General features: G+C 44.8%; 2 protein-coding genes across 6 annotated transcripts; one reads left to right on the top strand and one right to left on the bottom strand.

The window, feature by feature from the left end:
- The first annotated feature begins 2,437 nt into the window (after nt 1-2,437).
- On the top strand, nt 2,438-15,658 carry ZNF641 (zinc finger protein 641). Of its 5 annotated transcripts, none has more exons than XM_027106091.1 (6): nt 2,438-2,543; nt 5,211-5,419; nt 6,043-6,134; nt 7,323-7,452; nt 8,251-8,364; nt 9,234-15,658. In XM_027106091.1, exons 2-6 carry the CDS (start codon nt 5,236-5,238, stop codon nt 9,986-9,988), a joined length of 1,275 nt encoding a protein of 424 aa, XP_026961892.1. In that variant the 5' UTR covers nt 2,438-2,543; nt 5,211-5,235; the 3' UTR covers nt 9,989-15,658. The 5 variants fall into 5 exon arrangements, with proteins under 5 accessions (XP_026961892.1, XP_026961890.1, XP_026961895.1 ...); XM_027106089.1 differs by having other exon boundaries at nt 2,482-2,543; nt 3,326-5,419; XM_027106093.1 differs by lacking the exon at nt 2,438-2,543 and adding an exon at nt 2,586-3,448.
- Nucleotides 15,659-20,466: 4,808 nt separating this feature from the next.
- H1-7 (H1.7 linker histone) lies at nt 20,467-22,541 on the bottom strand. The gene has a single exon (XM_027106095.1). It carries the CDS (start codon nt 21,325-21,327, stop codon nt 20,512-20,514), a length of 816 nt encoding a protein of 271 aa, XP_026961896.1. The 5' UTR covers nt 21,328-22,541; the 3' UTR covers nt 20,467-20,511.
- Nucleotides 22,542-25,130: the final 2,589 nt, after the last annotated feature.

The following is a 25,130-nucleotide window of genomic DNA, read 5'->3' as shown; positions in this document are numbered from 1 at the left end:
TTTCACAGAACTAGAACAAAAAATTTCACAATTTGTATGGAAACACAAAAGACCCCGAATAGACAAAGCAATCTTGAGAACGAAAAACCTAGCTGGAGGAATCAGGCTCCCTGACTTCAGACTACACTACAAAGCTACAGTAATCAAGACAGTATGGTACTGGCACAAAAACAGAAAGATCAATGGAACAGAATAGAATGCCCAGAGATAAACCCACGCACATATGGTCACCTTATCTTTGATAAAGGAGGCACGAATGTACAGTGGAGAAAGGACAGCCTCTTCAATAAGTGGTGCTGGGAAAACTGGACAGGTACATGTAAAAGTATGAGATTACCCAATAAAGATGTTAAAAAAAAAAAGTATGAGATTAGATCACTCCCTAACACCATACACAAAAATAAGCTCAAAATGGATTAAAGACCTAAATGTAAGGCCAGAAACTATCAAACTCTTAGAGGAAAACATAGGCAGAACACTCTATGACATAAATCACAGCAAAGATCCTTTTTGACCCACCTCCTCCTACAGAAATGGAAATAAAAACAAAAATAAACAATGAAACGTATGAAGCTTAATGAAACGTAAAAGCTTTTGCACAGCAAAGGAAACCATAAACAAGACCAAAAGACAGCCCTCAGAATGGGAGAAAATATTTTCAAATGAAGCAACTGACAAAGGATTAATTTCCAAAATTTACAAGCAGCTCATGCAGCTCAATAACAAAAAAACAAACAACCCAATCCAAAAATGGGCAGGAGACCTAAATAGACATTTCTCCAAAGAAGATATACAGACTGCCAACAAACACATGAAAGAATGCTCAACATCATTAATCATTAGAGAAATGCAAATCAAAACTACAATGAGATACATCTCACACCAGTCAGAATGGCCATCATCAAAAAATCTAGAAACAATAAATGCTGGATAGGGTGTGGAGAAAAGGGAACACTTCTGCACTGCTGGTGGGAATGTGAATTGATACAACCACTATGGAGAACAGTATGGAGGTTCCTTAAAAAGCTACAAATAGAACTACCATATGACCCAGCAATCCCATTACTGGGCATATACCCTGAGAAAACCATAATTCAGAAAGAGTCATGTACCAAAATGTTCATTGCAGCTCTATTTACAATAGCCCAGAGATGGAAACAACCTAAGTGCCCATCATCAGATGAATGGATAAAGAAGATGTGGCACATATATACAATGGAATATTACTCAGCCATAAAAAGAAATGAAATCGAGCTATTTGTAATGAGGTGGATAGACCCAGAGTCTGTCACACAGAGTGAAGTAAGTCAGAAAGAGAAAGACAAATACCGTATGTTAACACATATATATGGAATTTAAGGAAAAAAATGTCATGAAAAACCTAGGGGTAAGACAGGAATAAAGACACAGACGTACTGGAGAACGGACTTGAGGATATGGGGAGGTGGAAGGGTGAGCTGTGACAAAGCGCGAGAGAGGCATGGACATATATACAGTACCAAACGTAAGGTAGATAGCTAGTGGGAAGCAGCCGCATGGCACAGGGATATCGGCTCGATGCTTTGTGACCGCCTGGAGGGGTGGGATAGGGAGGGTGGGAGGGAGGGAGATGCAAGAGGGAAGAGATATGGGAACATATGTATATGTATAACTGATTCACTTTGTTATAAAGCAGAAATTAACACACCATTGTAAAGCAATTATACCCCAGTAAAGATGTTAAAAAAATAAAGTATTAAAAAAAAAAGTTGAAAGAAGTAGGTGAAGTGAATATCAACAATACATTTTAGCCGAACATATTCAAAATATTGCTTATTAGCTATTGTACATTTTGTTAATTAAGTCTTCTAAATCTGGTGTGTATGTTACAACACACCTCAATCCGGAGGCTGGTGGCTCCCGCAAATTGGACAATGCAGGCGCAAGGCCGACTTCAGACACACGTCTTGGTGAAGTCAACCTCGTTCAGAATTAGTGACTCCTCCTCAACGCTCTCTCCAGCCCCTTATCATCACCCTGGCTATCCTGAAACCTAGAAGGTGAGCTCCTTGAGGAATTCCAGACCGTTGTCTCGAGAAATCTCTCTCACATCGATCGTTGGCATGTGAGGATAGGTTGTTAAATGTCGAGGTAATTAATGAACCTGTGTGCAAAGGACCCCACGGGAGGCCGCGTGGCCAGGACGGAAGATGGTCAGTCAGGGAGAGGGCGGGGTCGAGCCGCCAAGGTCGGCCGGGATCCTGGCGCCTGGGCCCACGGCGTCCAGGGGCGTCGGGCGCCGAGATGCGGGTCCGGGCCGCCTGGGGGCCCTGGAGGCGCAGCCCGTCCCCCGCCCCGGCCCCCACGCCCCTCGGCGCCGCCGCGGCCGCCGAGCCCCGGAAGCGGGCGGGGATTTCCTGTGCCCGCCCCGCCCGCGCCCGCTGGGCCGCCGTCTCCGCCTGTCGCTGGCTCCGCGGCCGCCGGCTCCGAGGAAGCGAGGGCAGAGGGGAGGGGCAGGCGGCGTCCGGGAGGGAGGCACCGGGCCACAGGCCAAGACGACCGGGGTGAGTGGGGCCGGGCGGAGGGAGTCGCGGCTGGAGGGAGGGACGCCTGGCTTCCCGGGGCGGTGAGTGGGGCCGGTCACCCGTGGGGGCGGGGAGGAGGGTCGTCGCGGCCTCTGGGTCGCTGCCATTCTGGGGGGATGTGGGTCGGCCACACTGACACTCTGTGCTCGCCCCTCCCGTCTCCCCGTCCCCCCATCGTCGCTGTCAGGCCCCGCGGGTTCGCACCGCTGTCACCGCTCGCAGGTTACCCCGCGGCTCCTTTTTCTTCACTTGCTCATGCCCCAGTTCACGAGAAACCTGTTTTCTGACCTCACTTCCCCTGCTCCAGCTCTGCCTCTCTCGGGTTCTCTGAAATCTGACCCTCTCCAGGGGCACTGTGACAAGGAGGGCAGAAGCAACCTTACTCTGGAGCGGGCGCCCGTCCCGCCCACACCCCGCCCGGGACAGGGGCCAGGCTTCTCTGACAGCGCGACTGTCCCTGTGTCCTTGGACTACTCATTTCGGTAGCATGGCCCTTTCTCTATCCAACAACACTTGCTGCAGAAACCAACTTCTGCAGGTGCTATGCCCCCCAGATATGTGAGGAAAAGGGGGAAGTGAAAGTCTTAGAACCCCGACTCCAGTAGGCCTGGGATCATCCTGGAGCCAGGAGAAACCAGGTTAGGGCTGACACCTTAACTGCCCAGATGCTGGCTCTGAGAGAGCAAATATTTTAGCAAATGCAGTTTGAGGACAAGTACCTGCCCCCTCCTTTGCTGATATTTCTGCTAGCACTTCCACAGGTTTTCTGTCAGTGGTCTGGAGAGGCTCACATCTGGCCTGTGAAAGAGGCTTCCTATCAAGGGACTCTGCTGCTGGAGAGATGGAGAAGTGGGTCTCAGAGGTGTCCAGATATTTACCTAGAGGTAAAGTCCTGAAAGAGGACTTTCAAACGGAGCTAGAGAATGAGGAAGACATCTGGTGAAGAGAGGGAATCCATGCTTTACATGTTAAAAGTTAAGTGAATACAGGGGCTGGAATTCAGAGGAAAAAGCTAAAATGGAACTTTTCCTTTATTGCTTTATTGGGAATTGTCCTTTCTCATGAGAATTCTCTGAAAAGGAAACCTTGTAAGCTGGGAATCAGTCCAGGATGCTCCCATGAGGCCCTGAGACATCTCTGGACTTCTGAGATGAAAGGGAAATTTGTTCCCTTTCTGTGCATTGAGCTTAGAGTTCCCACCTACCTCTTTTGTCGAAGACAAATAGGCAAGAAAATAAACAACTTGACAGTTGTCATTACCAATCCTGGGCTCCTGGATTCTTGCAAATGTTTTTGGATGGATATGAGTGAGCCAGAACAGTTACCAAGGTTCTGACCTGTTTTTGGAAGACTTTCACTGGCTCTGACTGCTTGGGCATTGAGTAAGAATCACAAAAATATGACGTTGCCAAGCAAAAAGGGACTCTTCACAGTCTCATAGACTATTTCCCTGCTGTAAGGCAGGGAGACCGCTATCACAACACAACCTGTCCTGCTCCTAAGATGTCCAGAGCAAAAAGCCTTCAACCAGGTCCTATGCACTGCAGGATTATTAGGAATGTTTTTTTAATCTAACCTAAATCTCTTCTCTTGCAATCAAGAGAAGAGATCTACATAGAGATAGAAAACATCTCTTTTCATTCATTGGCAGCATCATTCATCAGCCTTCTTCCCTAGTCAAGAGAAGACTATGTCCACTGTTTTGAACTTTCCCCCAGTGTACATATTTCCCATCCCTTTCTTCACTTTTGTTTCTTCTGATGGAACACACTCTGGCTTGACCATACGCTTCTTTAAAATTGAGTACATTTTTATAATGAGATCTGACTGGTTCTATCCTGTGTCTCAGGTTCTTTCCTGTGTCTTAAATCACAGGGCTGTTAATTCACCCCAGGGTCATGTTAGCAGCACCTGCTTCCCCTTTTCTACCTAGTCCAAACCCTTTCTTTTTTTCTTTTCCCAATCACACATTAGCTCCTCACTGACCAACAGTTTCTCTTATCTTTTAGGGTTGCTTTAGAGTCTTATACTTGCTTTCCAAGTTATTGATCTTTCTACCATATTTACTACCAGTTCTCATTTTCTGCAACAGAGTGACAAGTTATATGTCTGTTTGTTGAGGCTTGTCCTAAGTAAGGCACCATTTGGTACAGCCTCATAAAAAATACACCCTTTGACTAGGATTTCTACCTATAGTAATCATTTCATTCTAAACTAACTGATGAGAATGGGATTTGTGGCAGAAAATCTTATGTGTAATTACATCTGTTTTTGTTGAGTGCAAGTCTGTTTGCATCCTGTCCTGCATATTTCCAGATTGCTTACATTCAGTGGTTGAAATTTCCAGTTAAGTATTTTCAGTTGTTGAAATTAATTGATAGCTTTTGAATTTCCAGAATTGTTCTTTTTTTTTAAAATGAAGTTCTTCCAGCCCCAAAATAACCATTTGTGACTTTGCTATGTAGCACCTGCTCTTTTCTGGCTCAGCTTCTATTGATTGGAACACATCAAGCTTTTAAAGTTCATCTTTCATCAAGCTCCTCCTATCCAGTGTCATCTTTTATCCCTGGGCTGTTCTCCATAACTCCCTTAGGAATATCACCCCTTTCCATTTTCATGGGCATAACTGATATGAATTTGTTCCAGGTCACAATTTGGGTTTGTAGCAAAGATGCTTTCAGAACAGACTGCAGCCTTGGGGACAGGATGGGAGTCAATGAGTGTTCAGCTGGATGGAGCAGAGCCCCAGGTGGAAAGGGGAAGCCAGGAAGAGGGGCCATGGAGGACTGCACCAGGGCCACTGGAGCACCTGTGCTGTGACCTTGAAGAGGAGCCACAGTCGCTTCAGGAGAAGGGTGAGAGCCCGGAGGGGGTGTGTGTGGGAAGCACAGTGCAGAGAATAGTCTTCTAATCTCTGTTGAAAAAGTAGAGTTAAAAATCCCCAAATCGCCATGGATTGACTGCACAGCATAGTCAGTACCAGGACTAGGTCACAGAAATATAAGGAACTTCTGGACTCTGGTCACAGAAATACTAATATAATGAACACCTGGATTCTGCAAGCCATGTAACTGGGCTTCTCCCGTTTCTTGCATAATCACTCCCTCCACGTGCTACATGGTTAGTGGTAACAAATATGGGAGACAAAGGAAGTGACAGAAACACTGACTGCTGTTGGAAAACACACTCAGTAAAATGCACTTTACAAGATGAAAATTACATTCAAATAATATAAGTTCAAACCACAGCTAGTCGAGTAGAAATGGATGAGATAAATACTCTACTAACAACCACTCAGTACCCTTTCAGGATATTTTGAGGGAGGGTCTTTTCTACTACATTTATGCATTGGAGTCTTACCAATGGGTATAAATATAGAAAAAAAAAGTGACCCTTAAGCCCCTCTAAAATAGGGCCCAGGCTCTAACTGGGAAAGATGGATGCTCCATGTCTAATGGTTCCTCTCTCCCCTCACCAGCTCAGTCGGCTCCCTGGGTTCCTGCCATTCCCCAGGAAGGGAGCACTGGAGATTGGGAGATGGCAGCTGCACTGCTTGCAGCTGGATCACAGGTGGGCTGTGTTCTTCCTTTGGCCTCTCTCAGGGTTTTCTCAACGCTGCCTTTCTACAGCCTTTGCATCATTCCATTGATTTGTCATTTCACATGACCACTAATGGTACGTCCATTTTATGTCTGAACAGATTCTGTCCCTTTCCAAGGGGCTCATAATACCCTTTTAAAAAATGAATGGAGGCATGATGAGAAGAAGGGAATTCCTAGAGGTTAGGTGTTTTTTTTTTTTTTAATGGATGGCTGTGCTATCCACAGGGGGAATTTAAGAATAATTCATTAATGTCCTTTAAGAAATGAATCTGGAAATATTAGGAAAAGAGGACCTGAAGGAAGCTTAGAAGAACATAAAGTAGACAGGATTGGGTGGATGATAGAGCATTTATGGAAAAGAATAGAAGATAGAAAGATGTAAAAAGGGGCAGAGCCAGAGAGAGAAAACAGGTTTAGATTCAGAAGGCAAGGGGAGAGCCGTGGGAAGACAGTAATAATAGTAGTAGTAGTATCCATACTCCCAAAGTGCTTACCATGCTTGCTGTTCTCTGAGTGCTTTATGTATATTAACTCATTTTACCCTGAGAGAAACTCAGTTATCCCCATTTTACAGATGAGAAAATTGGACAGGAAAAGATTAAGGCACTTGTGTAAGGTCATACTGCTAATAAGTGGCAGAGCTAGGAGTCATTTGGCTCCAGAATCTGGGCTCCTAACTGCCACACTATGCTGCCTTAAAAGATAAGGATATGGCATAATGGGGGAAGGGGGCAAGAAAGAATATTTTCTCTATATTCTTTTATGCTGATAGGAAAGGAAAGGTCAAGTGGAGAAAGGAGGAGCTAGGACACAATTTCTACAAGGAAAAGAATAAGGCCAGTGAGAAGAGACTGGGCAGACACCTGTAACTAAACAGAGGGACCAAAGAGTTTGTGGTGCCTCCAACTTCTCATGGTCCCAATTTGGGAAAATCCTCTACAGCCGTTTTCCTCACTCATTCACAGACCATTACCTTTACCCCTTTCCTCATTTCCTCTTCACCAAAACCATGTGCCCTGCCCAGGGACCTCTGGGCAGTTCTTTTTCTAGACACTCTCTTGCCCTCTCCCCTCTACTACTACCTCAGCCTTTTATACTGAGAACCCATTTCCCTTAAGGAACAGCTGCTGACAGATGATGCTACATTTTGTTTCAGGGCCTGGTAACCATCAAGGATGTGTCACTGTGTTTCTCTCAGGAGGAGTGGCGGAGCCTGGACCCTTCTCAGACAGACTTTTATGGAGAATACGTCATGCAGGAAAACTGTGGGATAGTAGTCTCTCTAAGTAAGCATGACCTTCCCCAGCCACTAAATGACTGTGCTCTGGGAGAATGGAGTCGTCTGCTCCAGGGCTGTTGGAGAGCGTCTATTTGGGGTTCTTTTCTAGGCAGAGAATCTGTCTAAGCTTCCACTAGAGAAAGAATGCTAGAGTTAATTCAAAGGGAATGGAAGTAAAGTGTCATATTTTTAAAAACAACAAAATGATGTGAATTATTAGAGAAGAGAACTTTAGGCTCTTCTTGGTTGGGAATTGGGAGGTTCTTTCAAAGCAGAGAGAAGGACATCTAAGAGATGGAACTGAGTCCTTGGAAACTCAGAAACCACCTAGGGAAAGATGGGAGTGTAGGTGGTGAGACAGCTGCAGTAGGGCTAATTAAGTGAAGTTATGACCAGAAAAGACAGTGGGACTGGAAGTATTTGAAATTTGAGTGGAAGAGAGCACTCATTGGGAAGAAAGTATGATTTTCTGAAAGAAAGAAGAGGGACTGAACAGGAACGGGAGGGGGGAAGAGGGAAAGGCTTGTATCTGGCCTTCTGTCTTTTCATTTTTTAATATTTCTCTGCTGATGTGGTTGCGCTGTGTCTTAGCTGCGGCACACAGGATCTAGTTCCCTGACCAGGGATCGAACCGGGGCCCCCTGCCTTGGGAGCATGGAGTCTTAACCGCTGTACCACCAGGGAAGTCCCCTGGCCTTTCTTTTATCTATAGAGTTCCAGGGAATAATCTAGGAAACAGCTTTTTTCAGAAATGAGAATTACGGTTGAACTAATTGACATCTCTGTTTTCCTTTCCCATGGGCAGGATTTCCAATCCCCAAACTGGACATGCTTTCTCAACTAGAAGGAGGGGAAGAGCAATGGGTTCCTGACCCCCAGGACTTAGAAGAGAGGGACATTCTGAAGGTCACATATACAGGTAATGACGTAGAACACACTCAGCCACGGCCTTCACCCCTTTTGGAGTTTCATCATTACACGGCCCTCTAATCCGTCCTCTGCCTCAGAGAGTTACAGTACTGAAAGGTTTAGAGATCTTTTTCTTCAAAAGCAAGACGGTGTAACACAGTGGTTTAGAGGGCAGGCTCTGGAGCTAAACTTTGTGGATCTGAATCCAGGACCATACCTGTGGAACCTTGGAAAAGTAATTAACTTATCTTTGGGTTCCTCATCTATAAATTATCGTGAGATTTAAATATGTAACCATAGTAGAACAGTACCAGCCACATAATAAGCACTCAGTAAATGTTAATTGTTGTGGTTGTTCAACCTGCCACCCATTGTGGAAATGCCTTCCACAGTGTCTCTAGTGCTGACAGGTGGTCACCCAGCCAGTGATGATTGTAGCACGTTTCTTAACTCTCTCCATCTATGCTTAGGCAGGAAGATGGTGATTAATAGTTTTTTTTTAAGTGCTAAATAAATAACAGTAATAAATAAGTAACAACAATAGCATAGACCATTTACTAGTGCTTACTATATGCAGGTACTATCTGTCTTATAACATCTATCTTATAATGATTCCCATTTTACAGAAGAAGAAATGAAAGCCTACAGAAGTTAAGTGGGAAAGCTGAGATTCGAAATTGGGTATCTGTCTCCTAAGCCTAGGCTTTTAACCTCTGTACCTCTTGCACTGTCTTATACAACATTAAAATCTGTTCTCTCAGCCTTTACGGGGTGAGGTTTAGGCCCTAATAGGCATCATACAACCTCACCTCTGACTCAGGTCCTGGGGTACTCCTTTGTGACTCCCCTCTTGGGGTCGGTATTTTCCCTTCTCCACAGGAGATGGAAGTGAGCACGAAGGGGATACCCCTGAACTAGAAGCAGAACCTCCCAGAATGTTATCTAGTGTGTCTGAAGATACCGTTCTCTGGAACCCAGAGCAGGATGAGAGCTGGGATTCCATGCCCAGGAGCTCCAGAGGCATGCTCCTTGGCCCACCATTTCTTCAGGAAGATAGCTTCTCAAACCTTCTGTGTAGCACAGAAATGGATTCCCTGTTAAGACCGCACACGTGCCCCCAGTGTGGGAAACAGTTTGTGTGGGGCTCCCACCTTGCCAGGCACCAGCAAACACACACTGGGGAGAGGCCCTACAGCTGCCTCAAGTGTGAGAAGAGCTTTGGGAGAAGACATCACCTGATCCGACACCAGAAAACCCACCTACATGACAAACCCAGCAAGTGCTCTGAGTGTGGCAAGAATTTCCGATGCAATTCCCATCTGGCCAGCCACCAGAGAGTACATGCAGAAGGCAAGTCCTGCAAGGGCCAAGAGGTTGGAGAGAGCGCTGGGGCTCGGAAGCGGCAGCGCGCTCCCCCAGTGCCGAAGTGCCACGTGTGCACTGAGTGTGGGAAGAGCTTTGGCCGACGGCACCACCTCGTGAGACACTGGCTGACGCACACCGGGGAGAAGCCCTTCCAGTGCCCGCGCTGTGAGAAGAGCTTCGGCCGTAAACATCACCTGGACAGGCACCTGCTGACCCACCAGGGACAGAGTCCCCGGAGCAGCTGGGACAGAGGGACATCTGTCTTTTAAAATCTGTTTCTGTTGCAGCTGTGGTCACATCTTTCAACCGGTGCTACCAGGAGTCTCTGCCAGAGCTGACCCTCTCCTGCACCCCCCGTGGCCAGAGTCATGAGTCCCAGTCCATCCCTAGAAAGATGAGGTTCCAGCATTGGCCAGAGTATTTCTCACCAGTTCTATGAGATGCCACATAAAGTAGAGTTCTTTGGGCAAAACTTTTGGGAAACAGTGCCTACTGCATGGGCTGATATTCAGCCTGAGCCCATTCTCCAGGGTACAGTGGTACCAGCAGTTTTTGGCTAAGGCCCAAACTGCTTGGATTGGTTGGTTGGAGCTTATGCCATACCAGTCGTTAAATATTTTGAGTATCACCCTTCCGTAACATAACTATTCTCTCTCTCTCTCTCTCTCTTTCTCTTTCTCTCTCTCTATATATCTATATCTATATCTATATCTATCTATCTATATATATACATATATATATATATGAAGAGAAAGACCATATTGGCATATTAAAGGCTCTGAAAATTTATGCAGTAGAGCAAATGGTTAAGCCTCTTTTAATGCAGTGTTTCCTAAATTTATTTGACTTCAGTATCCTTTTTATCTCACATCCCACAGAACTGGTGACTCCATGAAACATACTGGTGAACACTGGGTTAGAGAGTAACGAGGAAACAGGAAAGAGATAGTGATCAGGCACCCAGAGCCCCCTTTTTTATCCAGATGAAAGCTGAGGGGCCGACCTTCTTATTGTGTGGGCCCATCATCCTTACACTGATCATCTGAACATACATCCACACCTCTCACCCAACCTACTGAAAAACAGAAACAATAACCTTCTCACCCCTATTCCTGCTCCCTTCACCCTGCGTATACGTATATCCAGCTGAGAGACCACACTACAGTGCTAAGAGATGGACCTTATACCCCCAAGTAACCTAGGCCCACACAGAAGAAAAATACTTTATCCCCTTGAACAGACCCCTTTCCTCTTGACAGTGTCTTTATGTGTCTGTGTATCTGTGTGCAGGGTCTTTGAAGAGAGCATGCAAAGTGCAAACTGTATAAGCTAGATTTTCTAGGGGCTATGTTCTGGGGATGAGGGTAGTGGGGATTGTAAGGATTTTTTTGTTTTGTTTCAAGATAGTAAGTAAGCTGAGTGATCAAGGGAGCCCTAGTGGAAAGGGTTAAGTTGTGGAAGTTGAGATATAAAGCCTTCCCCAGTATCACTGAGATCAAGACAACTGTGGATATTTAAGTCTAGGTCTGAATCTCTGGGCCACAGATTCTTTTTGCCAAAGTGGAGAGAGAAAGAGACATCCTCAGTGAGGTGAGCTGTTTCTTAATTGATTTTAAGCAAGGTACATATAGAAGCTTTGTGCTTAGTGGATTTTTTGGTCTTGTTTGAAGTGCTGCGAAATTAAGGCAGGAGTCACAGTGCCTGCAGGTTGTTATCATCACTCTTGTTTGACCTTGACTGCCTCATCAAGGGGGCAGAGTTATTCTTGTGGATCTCATTCCCCTAAACAGAACTTTAGGGGAAATGGCTGTGGCTTAGCTATTCAGCTGATGCAGGGTAACGAGCTTTCTGGTTGATTTTCCTCCCAATTCTGGAAAGGTGTCTGCACTAAGACTCTTAACTCCAGAACTTGCATAAGTATTCTAGCATCCATTAGTTGATGAGTTGGTCATTGTTTCTCTTTGTTGATGATGTGTTAATACCAATCTTATCATTTAAAAATTACCTTGTATGTAAGAACAGTTTGGGGTTAGGGAGGGAGAAAAGCAAAGAGGATGGAAGTGGGATATTTTCTCTTTAATGCTTAGATTCCGGTTTTTCCTTAACACACGTTTCTCAACCACAGTTGGTGGAATTAACCAGAGAGGCAAGAGGAAGTTAGCTGCAACAGTCTACTTTAATGACTGTTCCACTTGCTTAGGAAAAACTGGGTGAATCATAGCTCCTTAGAGTCCTGGGCCCAAATGGAGCCAAAAATAGGGTCATTTTGCTCACTGGGCTTCTTAGAGTGGATATGACTTGAGCAACCCAGCCCCTACCTCCCTTCTACTCAGAGCAACCTTCCCTCTTTGCCCAGAATGTACTTCTCTTGCTTAGTTCCTATGAATAGAGCAAAATGGCCAGCCCTTTGTAAGGCATCCTTGTCCCAGGTCCTCAGAGACAGGAGCATTTTAGGATCAGTATTAGGAGATGCCCCAGGGCACAGGAAAATATTGGGTTCCACTGGCAAAACTGGACTATGCCATTTCTTTTACCCTCCCACTATGCCTCATTCATTAATACACATCAGCTCTTTGTGAGCAATGGTTCAGTACCTGTTTTGGATCACAGGCCCTTTTGAGAATCTGATAAAAACCAGAAACTCACTTTTGAGGAAAAAAAGATATTAGTAATTCACTTAGTTTTGCATACACATTTAACAGGTTCAGAGCTCATCCATGGAGTCACTAAACAGGGGTCACAGAAAGGGAGTCACCCTGACCCAATATGGTCATTATATATTTGTGTCAAGAATTACAAGGCAAGGATCACTAAACATTTTAAGGACTAAGATACCAGAGGCAATAGGATATAAGGAGTGTCTAGTCTTTAATGACTTGAAGGGTAGTGCTTACATTCTACTCTATGTTTTTTAAAAAATTCATGTGACATGCTGACAAATCCAGCTCCTCACGAACCTTGTTTTAAAGACTTGTATGAGGTGACTGTCCGTACCATCGGATCATGCCTCTTAACGACCAGGTGTTAACCTCCAGCCTTTGATCTGTTTTAGTAATTGTAAGGTGAGAAAGTGAAGCCCCCAAAGTGTAGGTGCACTCATAGCACCCAACTGAAAGGCAGCATGGCGTCTAAGGGCATTCTGCAGAAGGGGCATCCCTTTAGGTCATTTCTGCTGTACTGCTGTCTTCTCTACCTCCGTCCAACACCACTTCCCTTGGACGAAAAATAAAATAAGCAACAGCCATCAGCTGGGCAAAGAGATTTGAGTGGTTTTTCCCACAGGGAACACTCCCATCTTCCTCCCAACTGCCTCTGCCACATGTCTACCCTATCCTATCCCCTTTAAATAAAAAATGTCTCCGTGTTCTCTCTGAGCAAAATGTAAAATAGGGAAGTCCATCTTTAGGGACCTGTCACCTTTTTCCCTCTGTGTGGTGCCTCTACCCTATTCAGAGCCCAAGTATCCTTGCCTTTCCACCCCATCAGAGTATCTCTGCAAAGAATCCCTTACAATGGAGATTGTAACCAAAGGGTTAGCTTTCTCAGAACTATCTACATTTTAAACTGTAGTTCTGATAGTGGAAGTGGAAAAGGGAAAAGATTTTCCCTTGTTAAAGTGATGTTACGCCTTCAGGGAGCAAAGGGGTGATGACTGGGGACAAAATCCTCCCTTTTCCAGCACTCCTACAGTCAAACCACTGTTTCCTATTTCCATCAAGGGCAAGGTGAGCCCTGACTCAGAACCAGAGGTTCCAGAAGACAAGTTCTTTCCATCTCTGTTCAGTTGAGTACACTGGATGGGGGTGAGTGGGGTTGGGCAACAACGGAAAAGTGAAATCTATTCCCTTAGGCCCCTTAGAGATCCTGAGATGGCAAAGTTTACTTCTATTCCTCAGAGTGCTGTACTAGGCCATGGATCTCAAAATGCAATCTTCGGACCAGAAGCATCAATATCACCTGAAACTTGTCTTAGAAATGCAAATTCTCACCCTGGACAAACTGAATCAGAAACTTTGGGGATGGAACCCAGGAATCGGTCTTTTAACATGCCTTTTAACCAGGGTATTTGATGTAGGCTTAAGTTTAAGAACCACTGGCTAGGAGATTCAAATTCCATTTTAATCAGTGGTTCCTCACCATCTTCAAATAGGGAGAGATGGAATCTTCACACCCCTGTTCTCAGATTTATTTTCTGCAAAATCCTAGGCTAGTTGCTCCTCAGTTCAATTCCTCTCGAGTCCCAAGTTATTCCCCCACCCTTAAGTCAGTGAAAGAACTGGGTTAGTCACCAATTTCAGAAACTGTGGTGGGGTAACTACCAAGCTGTTGTAATTGGTTGGGGCTGGAGCTTCTTAAATGGGTATTGAGAATTCATGGGTCTAGAAATCTGAAAAGACAAAAAGGAGCAGACACCTCAAAGAAGGTAAATCCAATGTAAAACCGAAAAATCCAAAGAAATGGTCCTCCTTTGTTAGTTATCTGGTCCTTTTTCAGGCCTAATAAGTTGCCCTGGAGGTAGGCGGGGTGGGCATTTAGCACAAAGGTAGAGAGTAAGGCCATCTGTCCCAAGCCCCTAAGGACCCACGTATTCCTACCCCACAATTGCACTGGAGACCAATAAGGGGCCATGCAGAGGATTCCTAACCATGATTTGGCCAACCCAAATCATGGGCAAGGGCAGCAGGAGTATTAGAGAGCCCCCAGGACATAAGAGGAAACCAGGGTCATTTAGTAAGATATGACACAAGCAAGATTTGAACCTAGACTCTGTTTACTAGGTAGAGGTTGTAACCAATTAAGCCATGGTACCTATGTCAAAACTGCTTCCTCCTGCTTTGAAGATTCTGTCCAGTTCAGGCTACAGGAAGGGATCTGTCTTGCAGGCCCTGGCCCTGATACCTCCTCCACCCCCTCTCCTAGACATACCCATGAAGATAGTTGCAAACCTGCCACCTCTGTGGGGCTCTGCAGCGTCAGAAGGTTAGAGTGAACCCAGGTTTCTTTAGGGGAGGCAATCAACCCCTGTCTCCTAAGGCAGAGAAGGGTGGCTACAGCTTTCTTCAATTCCAGGCCTCAGGCTCTCCCTCTCTCCTTTCTTGCCACAGCCTCCATCCAGTAAGCAGAGCTCTTCCTCCACTCTTCACTCCCACTTCTGTTTTTCAGTTGGTTTGGTTTGGTTTGGCTTTCTGTTTTGTTTTGCCTGGGGAATGCCACACCTTTCCAAGGGTATTTGTTCTTCCCAATTCCTCTCCTTCTTCCATTATAGTTTCTCACTTCACGTTTCTAGCCAATTCCATTCCATCGTGAGCCCACTTGCTACCTGTCCCTCTGCCTATTGTCGCGTTTCTTTTCTGTCATCTTCAAGCCTAAGTAGAGTCCATTGCTCCTATTTCCCACTTTCTTCCCTCAGATTCTTGGCTTGGCTGTAGCATCTCAGCTGCCATCTCCCCACTCTACCTCTCTCTCTCATACACATCTCCGCACATCTGGACTTGGCCAAGGTTGCCTGTACTGCCAAATCCAGGCTCTTTACTCCCTCCCTACAGGCTCTTCTTCCCTTGATGAAGTTTCCATTTTTGGCGTGCTTACTACGTCCCAGGCACTGGCTGTCCCAGGCCTGGGAGACTGAGTATGGTGATGGCCCCTGTACTTAGCATGTTCCTCAGCCGACCCCTCCACTGCCACCACTTTCCTGCCACACCTCAGGACACTGTGCGCCAAGGGACCCTCTTCCAGGCAACTCTGGGGGTGTATGCCCACTGGCCATCCAGCCCAACAGCCTAGTGCCTGCCAGATTTCTAGCTATTGTCTGACTTGGTTCCCTCTGATGGACAGTGAACTTCCCATTGATTACCCAACCAGGGACCTTCATCTGTATCTTTAGAGATCTATAATACAGTATGATCCCTGTCAGTTGAATAAAGGATGTATTGGCTGTGTCGCTGACTTCCTTTCTCCATCCTCTCCTCTCCCTTCCATTCTCAGCTCTTCTCTCCTGATAAAAAGGCTGCAGCAGAGTGGGAAACACCAGATGGCTCCAGGGGGAGTCACGCAGCCATGCAGGAGCCCCCTCGCTGCCCCTCCCAAAACACACACCTCAAGATACCACAAGTTAGGTCTCCCCACCTCCCTCCTAGTGTCTTGGCTCCCAGATGTCACTCCCATCAGCTAGGGAGGCAACCCATTCTGGAGCCTCAGGGAGCAGAGTGCTGAGCAGGCCGGGCCAAGGGTGAGCTGAGTGAGGGCCTAGCACATGAATTTAAGGACGCCTTCCATCTCAGGGTCGTTTAAGGGCTGATCCACTCTTGAGAGACCCTTAGAGTGCTGAGCCTGAGTCTGGAGCCTGAGGTGGTGGTGGTGACTGAACTGACCCCCTAGACAAATTTGCAATTATTGGAGGTTTGGGGGGAGCCAGAGGAAACCTGCACAGATGGGGTTAGACAGGAACTGGGTCCACCAGATGCATTCACCTTTGAGGGTGAAGAGGATGGGCATCTGGTAGAGGGTATCAAGAGGACAGGGTAAGAAACAGTATGGGGAAAAAACATGGAAACCTGGCCTGGGTAAAACCACCAGCCTGTGACCCACTGACATGGCCTCTCACCCATGGAGCTTCACTGGGGTGGGGAGAGGGAATCACTTTGCAGGCATTGGGTGCAGCCCAAAGGCTTTGCTCTTCTTCATGGGAGTTGCCTTCAAGAGCTTCAGTCCTACTGCTTAGGGGGTGATCTGCCTCTGCAGCTTTCTTAACACCAGCCAGGCTGTTTTGCTACCTGCCTCGTACTGCATATGTTTCATTATTTTCTTGCGTTCACTCTTACTTCCCCCCCCAGGCACTTGGAGTAAAACGTTTGACATGTCTGATCTTTCCCCTAACCAAAAAGGGGAAGAGGGAAGGAACTGACAGAGGGAGGAGAAACACAACTGTGATTGTTCATTGATGGGCCTGTTCTCTCAGCCAGTTCCAGTGGTCGACTGAAATCCTGACTTCCTTCTACTTACTCTCCTATCAGTGTCTTTCCTAGCATTGACAGGACTCATGCTGACACTCCGTCAGTCTTCAGTTCCTCTCTTCCAAATTCTTTGGCTTTTTTAAAGTCCTTTCCAGCATGGTGTCCATCAATTAATTCCCCAAGCAACCTGTCTTCCTGTCCTTGCTAGGCCCTTAGGTTTTGGCTGGATCTGCAGCCCAACCAGACAGCCTTGCCATGTTAGAAGTCCTCAGAGGAGAAAGAAGAATAGGAGAAATCTATTGCTTTGAGACCACTGACAAATGGAAATATTTTCATGTTCTGAAAACACACTCCCCCCAATGTGTTGGAGAACACTTTTCCCTACAAGAAACCGCTAAATTATTAAAACACTCAAGTGTATAAATGAATTCTAAACTTCTGACCTTTCCCTACATAAAAAAAGATGTAGAGCTAATGAGTAGATGGTGAGGCCCCACTCAACATCTATAACTGCAAACTGGGTTTGCAGTTAAAAGTCAATTTCTAAATTGTACATTTTCTAAACATTAGCTTTTTAATTTAAAATCTAAGAGATTGTAGTGAAGTAAAATGAAATAGTGCATGCGAAAGTATAAACTACCTTATAAACGAAAAAGCTATAACTGACAATTATGTGGAAATTTCTACCTTCTTTTTGAACAAGTTACAATTTATACGAATCTGAAAATGTGTTAAATGAAACACATTTCTATGTGTTTCCTACAATTCCCATCACCTTCCCTCACAATAGAGAACCACTTAGATTTTTTGTGTGTAATCTTCCAGAGTTTCTTTATACAATTGCAAAGAGATATGTTTTCCTTCATTTTACACAAAAGGTAGTCTGTATACTCAATGTCTTGAATTTTTTCCACTTAATTTATCTTGGGGAGCTTGTCATAACAATACATAGAGAATCTCCCCCTTTTTGTAGCTGTATGCTGTTTCACTGTATTGAAGGTTCACAGTTTAACCAGTCCCCTAGTGATATTTCCATTAATATCATTTAGTGCAATGCTGCAGTAAATACCTTGGACATAAGTCTTTTCACAAATGCATTAATATCTAAAAGGTAAATTCCTAAAAGTGGTTCCACTGGGTCAAAGGACATCTGAATTTGTAATTCTGAAAGCCAAATTTCTTCCACTGGGGTCATGGAGATTTACACTCCCACTAGCATTGTATGTGAGTGCCTGTTTCCCCACAGCCTCACCAATGGAGTAGGTTCTTAAACATTTTAGATTAAAAATGCTGTCTTATTGTTTTAATGTGCATTTCCCTTATGAGTAAAGTTACACTTTTTTCATATATATATATATATTTTTTTTTTGTGGTATACGCGGGCCTCTCACTGTTGTGCCCTCTCCCGTTGCGGAGCACAGGCTCCGGACGCGCAGGCTCAGTGGCCATGGCTCACGGGCCCAGTGGCTCGGCGGCTCGGCGGCACGTGGGATCCTCCCAGACCGGGGCATGAACCCGCGTCCCCTGCATCGGCAGGCAGACTCTCAACCACTGCGCCACCAGGGAAGCCCACTTTTTTCACATTTTTAAAGGCCATTTGTATTTTTTTTCAACAACTATTGAATATTTGATGCTAGAGGACATTACAACTCTAAGGTCCAACAATTTTCTGATCATCGTTACACTAGGCAGTTGAGATAAAAGAAGAGCAAAGAATTGATGTCAGGGATGTCCTATTTGCTCTGACCAAGGTTAAATACCCGAATATGCCACTAGAATGTGAGCACTGAAAAGTGGGGATTATGTTTTATCCATCTTTAGTCCCAGCAAAGGGTTTAGACTCTCGCAGACACTTAGTCATTTGTGAACAACAGGGATGAGATGAGTTATTCTTAGGAATTTCTTCCACAGAAGTATGGTCTAGATAATCTGGATAGCCTACCTATGAGTTAAGGTCATTTCTCATATTTCATCAGAACCACCCTAAAGCTTATCAATGAAAAATAATCTGAAATGACCATTGTTAGCTATGTAAGTTATATAAGTCTGGCACTTAATAAATTTGATAAGTTTACTGAGTGAATGAAGTTTGCTTAAATGAAGAAATCATCATAATACAAACAGAAGCATGAAGATTCTTAGGAAATCTAGAAAACAAATTGTTGTCAGTGTCCTTCCCATCCTAACTTAGGGGAAAAGGATTTCTAATTCCAGACCATCTTGTTCTTTAGGTAAAAACATCCTGGGACTATGAAGGAGCAATACATCTGGCTATCATAAGAGCATTTGATTAATTTTGTTCTGTGTTCAATAGACAATGTTTCTCATTATCTCTTTTCAGGTGTCTATTTTCTGACGGTTTGCTTCATTCTGCCACTCACAGACAATTCAAGTGCACAATAAACCTAACTACAGCAGGGGCAGATTTCAAAGTTCAAATCATCTATTGATGAGATACACTGCAAGCATTTTGCTGTTACACTGTATAGGCTTAAAGCAGTGATTCCCATTTAAGGGTGTGAGAGTGAATATCAGCATCACTTAAGTCTGTTTGTTTTAAATACAAATCCTGTTCCCCCTTGTAGAAGATATCAGACTTTCCTGGGGAAAGACTGGTCAGGTATACTCTAAAAAAACACTGATGTTTACTTCCCTAGGCATCATTTCTGTGTCCTGTCATGGCCTATGGCCTGAGAACTACTCTCGCACTGTGCTTAAGCCCTGCTTTCAGAACCCAAAGAAATCGTACATTTGCTCCAATCTGGTATATAATGCTTAGTACATGTTGTTTTTTTAAGAAGAGCAAAGACCTAGCTATTCATTATTTAGCCTTCTCCGTCTTATATTTCTGATATGCATTCTGTATATCTTAATAGTTTCCCCTCTAGGAGCTATTACTTTCCCAGTTGATAATTCCCTTAATGCATTTTGTCAATCAAAGCATATACCATGATGTCTAAGTCCCTCTTATCATTTTACTGACACTTAATATCACCTAAAATAATCCTAGTCCAATTCCAACTTTTTTTTACAGAGAAGGAAACCAAGACCATGAATGATTAAGTGAATAACTCAGCTAAGGTCAGAGTGGCAGAACTCTGACTAGAATCCTGGTCTCATTAAGTACTGATCCAGTGTAGTTTTCTGCTGTAGCACATTATCACTCCATCACAAATTAGTTATACTCATATTTAACTCTGTGATAAGCACCTACCATGTGTCAAGCCTTGTGCTAGCTTTCACACACACTGTTACTTAACTAAGGATTAACATATGAGACATATTTTCTAAGTTAAAACAATTATCAAATCAGGGCAAAAACTACCAACCCATTACAATCAATTTTGGGAGAAGGGATTTTTTCCTAAAAGGAATTTCAGGTAAGAACACTTTGGATCAGTGGGACCACTTAGCCTAAAGGCTGTCTATTCTTCTCTTGCCCCAGTGATGCCCACACTTCTCTCCTTACATGCCCGTCCCCCCAGAACTCAATATGTATTTGCTAGGGTATCTAACATTAATTCAACACTTCGTCTAATCCCATGAAGTTGCTGGCTTTCTTCTACCTGTTTTCTTTCCTTCTGAAAGGCATTTTCTTGGCTCCTGCAACAGGAACCGAATCTCAACTCCTTTTTCTCTCTTCACCCGTCATGCTTCTGCTACAGGTCTCACCTCAATACCCACCCTTTCCCTTCCAGGTGCGGCAGAGAGGAAACAGACACAATGTGGTGGAAAGGTCTTGTAAATAGTTTTGCCCATTTCAGTGAGTATGGAGCTGCTCTCATTGGAGCCTGCGGGGAAAGGCATCTGTGCCCGGAGGAAGGGAAGTTGCTCCCGCACTATGGATTCCTGGCTGCATTCTGAGGACCCTCAGATTTAATGGAAGTCTTTGTGCGAGCAACCCTTGGGTCACGAGTCCTCCCCCGCCTATTCGAAGCCCTGTCGGTTTTAACGGAGGTTGGCTTCTGGATGGTACATTTCACCATCTTCTCCGGGGCCTGTTTCTTTGCTTCCCTGGGCTTCGAGCATGGCCTCTTCTTGTCTGGGGTCCTGGGCCTGATGTCTTCCTTCTCGGTCCGTCCTCTCCCCTCGTCCACTGCCTTGGCCCTCCCTTCCTCCTTGGCTCTGGAACTCACCGGTTCCCTGGCCCTTGGCCTTAGCCTCCTCATCCTCATGTCTGCCCTCAAGCTCTGTCTCCACACTTCCTGGGCCTTCTTGGCCGCCCTGCGTCTCCCGCAGCGCCTGCGTGGGCTCCGCGTCCAGAGAAGGGTTCTCCTGGGCGAGCGGACACCCTCCTCCAAATTCTGGCGTCCCGGCTTTCTCTTCGACTTCATAATCTTCCAGACCCTGAAGCAGCCAGCGGCGTCGCTGCCGCTGACCCGGAGGAGGGTGCCCTTCACACGAGACCCGGACCCTTCGTGCAAGTGGTGGCCGCAGTTCCTGCTCACTCTGTAGCCGGCATTTCTGAGCTCCTTTTTGAGAGCTGCCAGAGTCAGCCCTTTGTGTGCAGCGATGGCTTGGAGCAACAGCTGGGACACTTTGAGCACGGAGAGCGGGCCCCGCCTCGGCGGTCCCCCGAGGACGTTTTCCGTGGTCTGCTGGGTTTTAACGTCAGCACCTTGGGATTCGCCCATGGTCTCGGCCCCCTCAGCCATGGCCCCGCTCCCACTTCCGCGGGGCCGCTGGCTTTGGACCTCACTCACCAAGGTGTGAGCTAAGGCTGAGGCTGGCTGGGCCACGTCACAAAGGCCGGTATGTCACGTCCTAGTAAGAGGGCGGCAGACTCCAACCAGGTAGCGGGTCTTTCTCACTTTTAATAGCTAATCAGACGCCACTTCCTTCTAGGTCTAAACCAATCCGGATTTTCAGAGCCTATGCAGACCTAAAGAATCACCTTCATAATGTCCAGGGTTTTGTTTCCTGCTCTTATGTTGATACTTCTCATTGATCTTGATCTCAGCTGCTTTCTGAAGGTCACTATTTTTCCTGTGGTCCTGCACGCCATCTACCCACATTCTCCAAAGTGAGAGAAGTTGCTCCCAACCATCCACAAGTAATACGATGCCTTCAGAAAGTAGGTGTAGTAGTCTATACAACACAACCCGGCCGAGAAACTCCCACTTTTAGGTCCCACCAGATAGATACATGCAGTCATATCTCCCTGACTCTCTGCACGGTCGATTTTTTGCAAGACTATGAAACAAAGGAAGAACCCACTGTGGTCTCTCTATCCTAAACATAATTCCCACACCTAGGAAGTTCAGATGCTTCATTCAATTGGATTGGAACAATCCAGATTCCAAATAGCCTAAGAACATTGGTCTAATCATTATTCTCCAAACAGACTTTGTGCTTTTCTGCTTCTTGTCCTGATTGCCTATCCCTTCCCTGTCTAGATAAATCCTGCTCATCTTTCAAAGTCCTACTAAATGCTTCCTTCACTGAAGCCTCCTCAGACTCTTTCAGTCAAATAATTTCTCTCCTTTTAACTCCCACAATTACTTCTGCAATCCTATACTGTTTTTTCTTTATCTTAAATTAATTTGGTATTAGATGGCACAATGTGGCACAATATTTAAAAAAAGAAAAAAACCTGCACCTGGAAAATATGGATACATATCCTAGCTCTTTAATAGCCATATGACATTAATAATCCCTTAATATTTTTGAATCCTACTTGTTTATCTAAAAAAAATAAAATAAAAAGGCTTAATAATCCCTTCCTACCAATATCACAGAATTATTGCAAAGATTCAAAAGAGGTGATGGTAGATAACAAAGGGCTACTCAAATATAAAGCATAAAATTAGCATAAAGTTATTTTACTCTGAATGTTAATGTCTTTCCAACTAAATAAAAAGGTCCTTGAGAGTCAGACAGTCTTTGAATTTCTATGCCCCATGCTGTACCTAACACTATCCTTCATTATATATAGCAGGCATTTGATTGAGTCTGCTTAAGTTCCTTGCTGGTGAGGAGGCTTTCTCTGGATTCAGAAGGAAACTCCCAGAAAATCAGGAGAAAAGAGCAGGATGAATTTCAAAGGACTGGAAATGAAGGCAACCAAGGAAGCCAGTTGCTCAAGGACCTCTTATTCTGGACACAGTTTAGCTGGGAATAATTCAAAGAATACGTCAAATTGCAAAGCATATCATACTTTTCCAGAGAACATTCACATATAATCTGCAGTCATAGGCTAGACTGTGGCATTGTTTCTTCCAGGAATCAGAGTTCCAGGAAGTTGCTTAGACCAGTGCTTCTTAAACTTTAATGTGCACTTACTTCATAAAGTACAGATTCCAATACATTAGATCTGGGATGGATCCAGAGATTTTACCTTTCCAACAAGCTCCCAGGTAGTTCCTGGTTAAAACACAAGTGCTGGGGGGTGGGGGAGAGTAGACAATGAGAAGGGAAGTGGCAGGAGATGAGGCTGGAAAGGTGGGTTAGGGCCAAGGTGTGAAGGACAGATACAATAATAATGACACAGATGTCAGTGGTCACACAGTAGTACATGGCAGAGTTTGGATTTAAACCTAAGTCTACTTAATTCTAAGGCCTGAGCTCTTAAAACTACTATGCTAGGTTTCCTTTTCTCCAAGGTTGACCCTCCCCACCCCCTTATACATCTCCATTATAGACTAGAGGGAAGTTTATAATCACAGCTCAGAATCAAGAGTATCTATAAGCACTCACTGTACCTTCTCCCAATCTTTTAATCAGGGCAGAGTACTGTGACGCTGAGGATCTCCAGGGGCAGGGGCTAACACATCAGCACAGGGACAGTGCATCAAGGAAGAGTTGCCAGATGGAGAGGCAGAACCACATGGTGCTGATTTCTCCCATTTGTGGCTATTCTTCATGGCTGCATAGGCCAGTGGTCACAGGATGGGGCAACCACCAGAGAAAAAAAGAAACAAAAGCGTTTGCTTTGAGAATAGGAGGAAAGTCAATGAAGTCTGACCTTCAAATCAGCTGACTCCAGGTAAAAACAGGTTGGCTGCACATAATGGTATCATCACAAAAGAAAGACAAGAACCAGATCAAACAACCATGTTTATTGATACCCCTGTGATTAGAAAGGAGGCCAACTGGAAACCTTTGGGAGAGGTTGAAATCAAAGGAAAAGAAATACATGAAAAAAATATCAAAAACACCTATGGCAAAAAAGAGCAAACATTTTGATTTATATATAACCATTCATTTCACATAGATTTCTGTATAAATATGCTGTAAGTAATAGAGGAATAACCAAAAATGGGAGGTAGGAAACAAATGCCCCACCACCACTCAGCTGGTTCAGAGGGCAAGAAAGCCAGTTGACATTTTCCATAGCACCAATCCCTCCCTCTTTAGAATAAATCTACTTGCTAACCCCCATTATCTGACACCCCAAAAGGAAAAGATACTTCAGGAAAAAATGATTTCTTCAGGAAAACAGTCAGTGCAAACCAACATCATACCCCCAATCAGGAATTACCAACCCCAGCTGCAGAAATATAAGACTGAACTATCCCTTCCAATTTTAATAGTCTATGATTACAAACTAGAATTTATCACCTAGAGAGGACAGCACCACCCTGTTGTGAGAAAGAACAATAGCTCTTAATTTCTGGAAGTCCTGGGGGCTGGAGGTGGCAGGGGGTGGGGGGAGAGGAAAAAGTATACTTGGGAATAATGTCTGGTCGTAATCCTTCTGCTTCAAGTTCCAGAGCAAGATCGTTTTGTCCTTGGTTGGAAACAAGACCCTTCCTCTAGGGTAGTCATGCCTCTATGAGGTGTCTATAGAGTATCTTCGTTGATTTAGACAATAAGCAACCTTTAATTACTATACTAAATTCTAAGAACATCAAGGTTTTATTAATCTCATTCCCTCATACAGAGTTATATAACTCTAACGTCACCAAGGATAACTCCATGTCAGAGCACAGCAAAATTTAGTAGCACACTCTGATCTAACCTCAATCTATATCTCACTGCCCTTCCCTGATCCACAGGCCTGGGGTTCCCAGGGGCTAGGTCTTTCTGACTCAGTTATCTTGCACTGATTTGATTTATCTCTCCCCAAACTGAATGACAGAAACCTGTTCAACAATCTATTACAACTGACCTTAAACTGCTAGCTCTTTTTTTGCAAAAGTAACTTGCCATCTCATTTTGTTTTATATTCTAAAACCCTTTTCCTCTCCTGAACTATTGTGCCTTCCACTTTAATGCAAAGAACCCCACAACAGTTATCTGAGCAAATAAGCTCACTAGTCCACTCATGGCTTTCGGGAGGACTAAAGTGGTTTCACAAAAAGGAATGCAAAGATAAAATATCAAGATTCCTTAAAAGCATGGAGACAGTCTGGCAATTGGACATCATCATTTTAATCCTCAGCCCAACTGTTCAGAAGTGAGTACAGAGAATCTAGATCCAGGTGATCTTACTGGAGGGCCAGGCAAACCTCTCAGC

Source organism: Aethalodelphis obliquidens, unplaced genomic scaffold (genome assembly GCF_003676395.1).
Source record: "Aethalodelphis obliquidens isolate GAN/ISIS:26980383/991018 unplaced genomic scaffold, ASM367639v1 scaffold8, whole genome shotgun sequence".
NCBI lineage: Eukaryota > Metazoa > Chordata > Mammalia > Artiodactyla > Delphinidae > Aethalodelphis > Aethalodelphis obliquidens.
Note: the sequence above shows the minus strand (reverse complement) of the source record. Positions and strands in the feature narration are given on the sequence as shown.

Bases quoted from the DNA above. Each gene is read 5' to 3' on its own strand.
- H1-7 (XM_027106095.1), bottom strand. From the start codon at position 21,327: ATGGCTGAGGGGGCCGAGACCATGGGCGAATCCCAAGGTGCTGACGTT.
- ZNF641 (XM_027106091.1), top strand. From the start codon at position 5,236: ATGCTTTCAGAACAGACTGCAGCCTTGGGGACAGGATGGGAGTCAATG. The intron at 5,420-6,042 runs GTGAGAGCCCGG...TCCCCTCACCAG, and splicing joins ACAGTCGCTTCAGGAGAAGG to CTCAGTCGGCTCCCTGGGTT. The intron at 7,453-8,250 runs GTAAGCATGACC...TCCCATGGGCAG, and splicing joins TGGGATAGTAGTCTCTCTAA to GATTTCCAATCCCCAAACTG.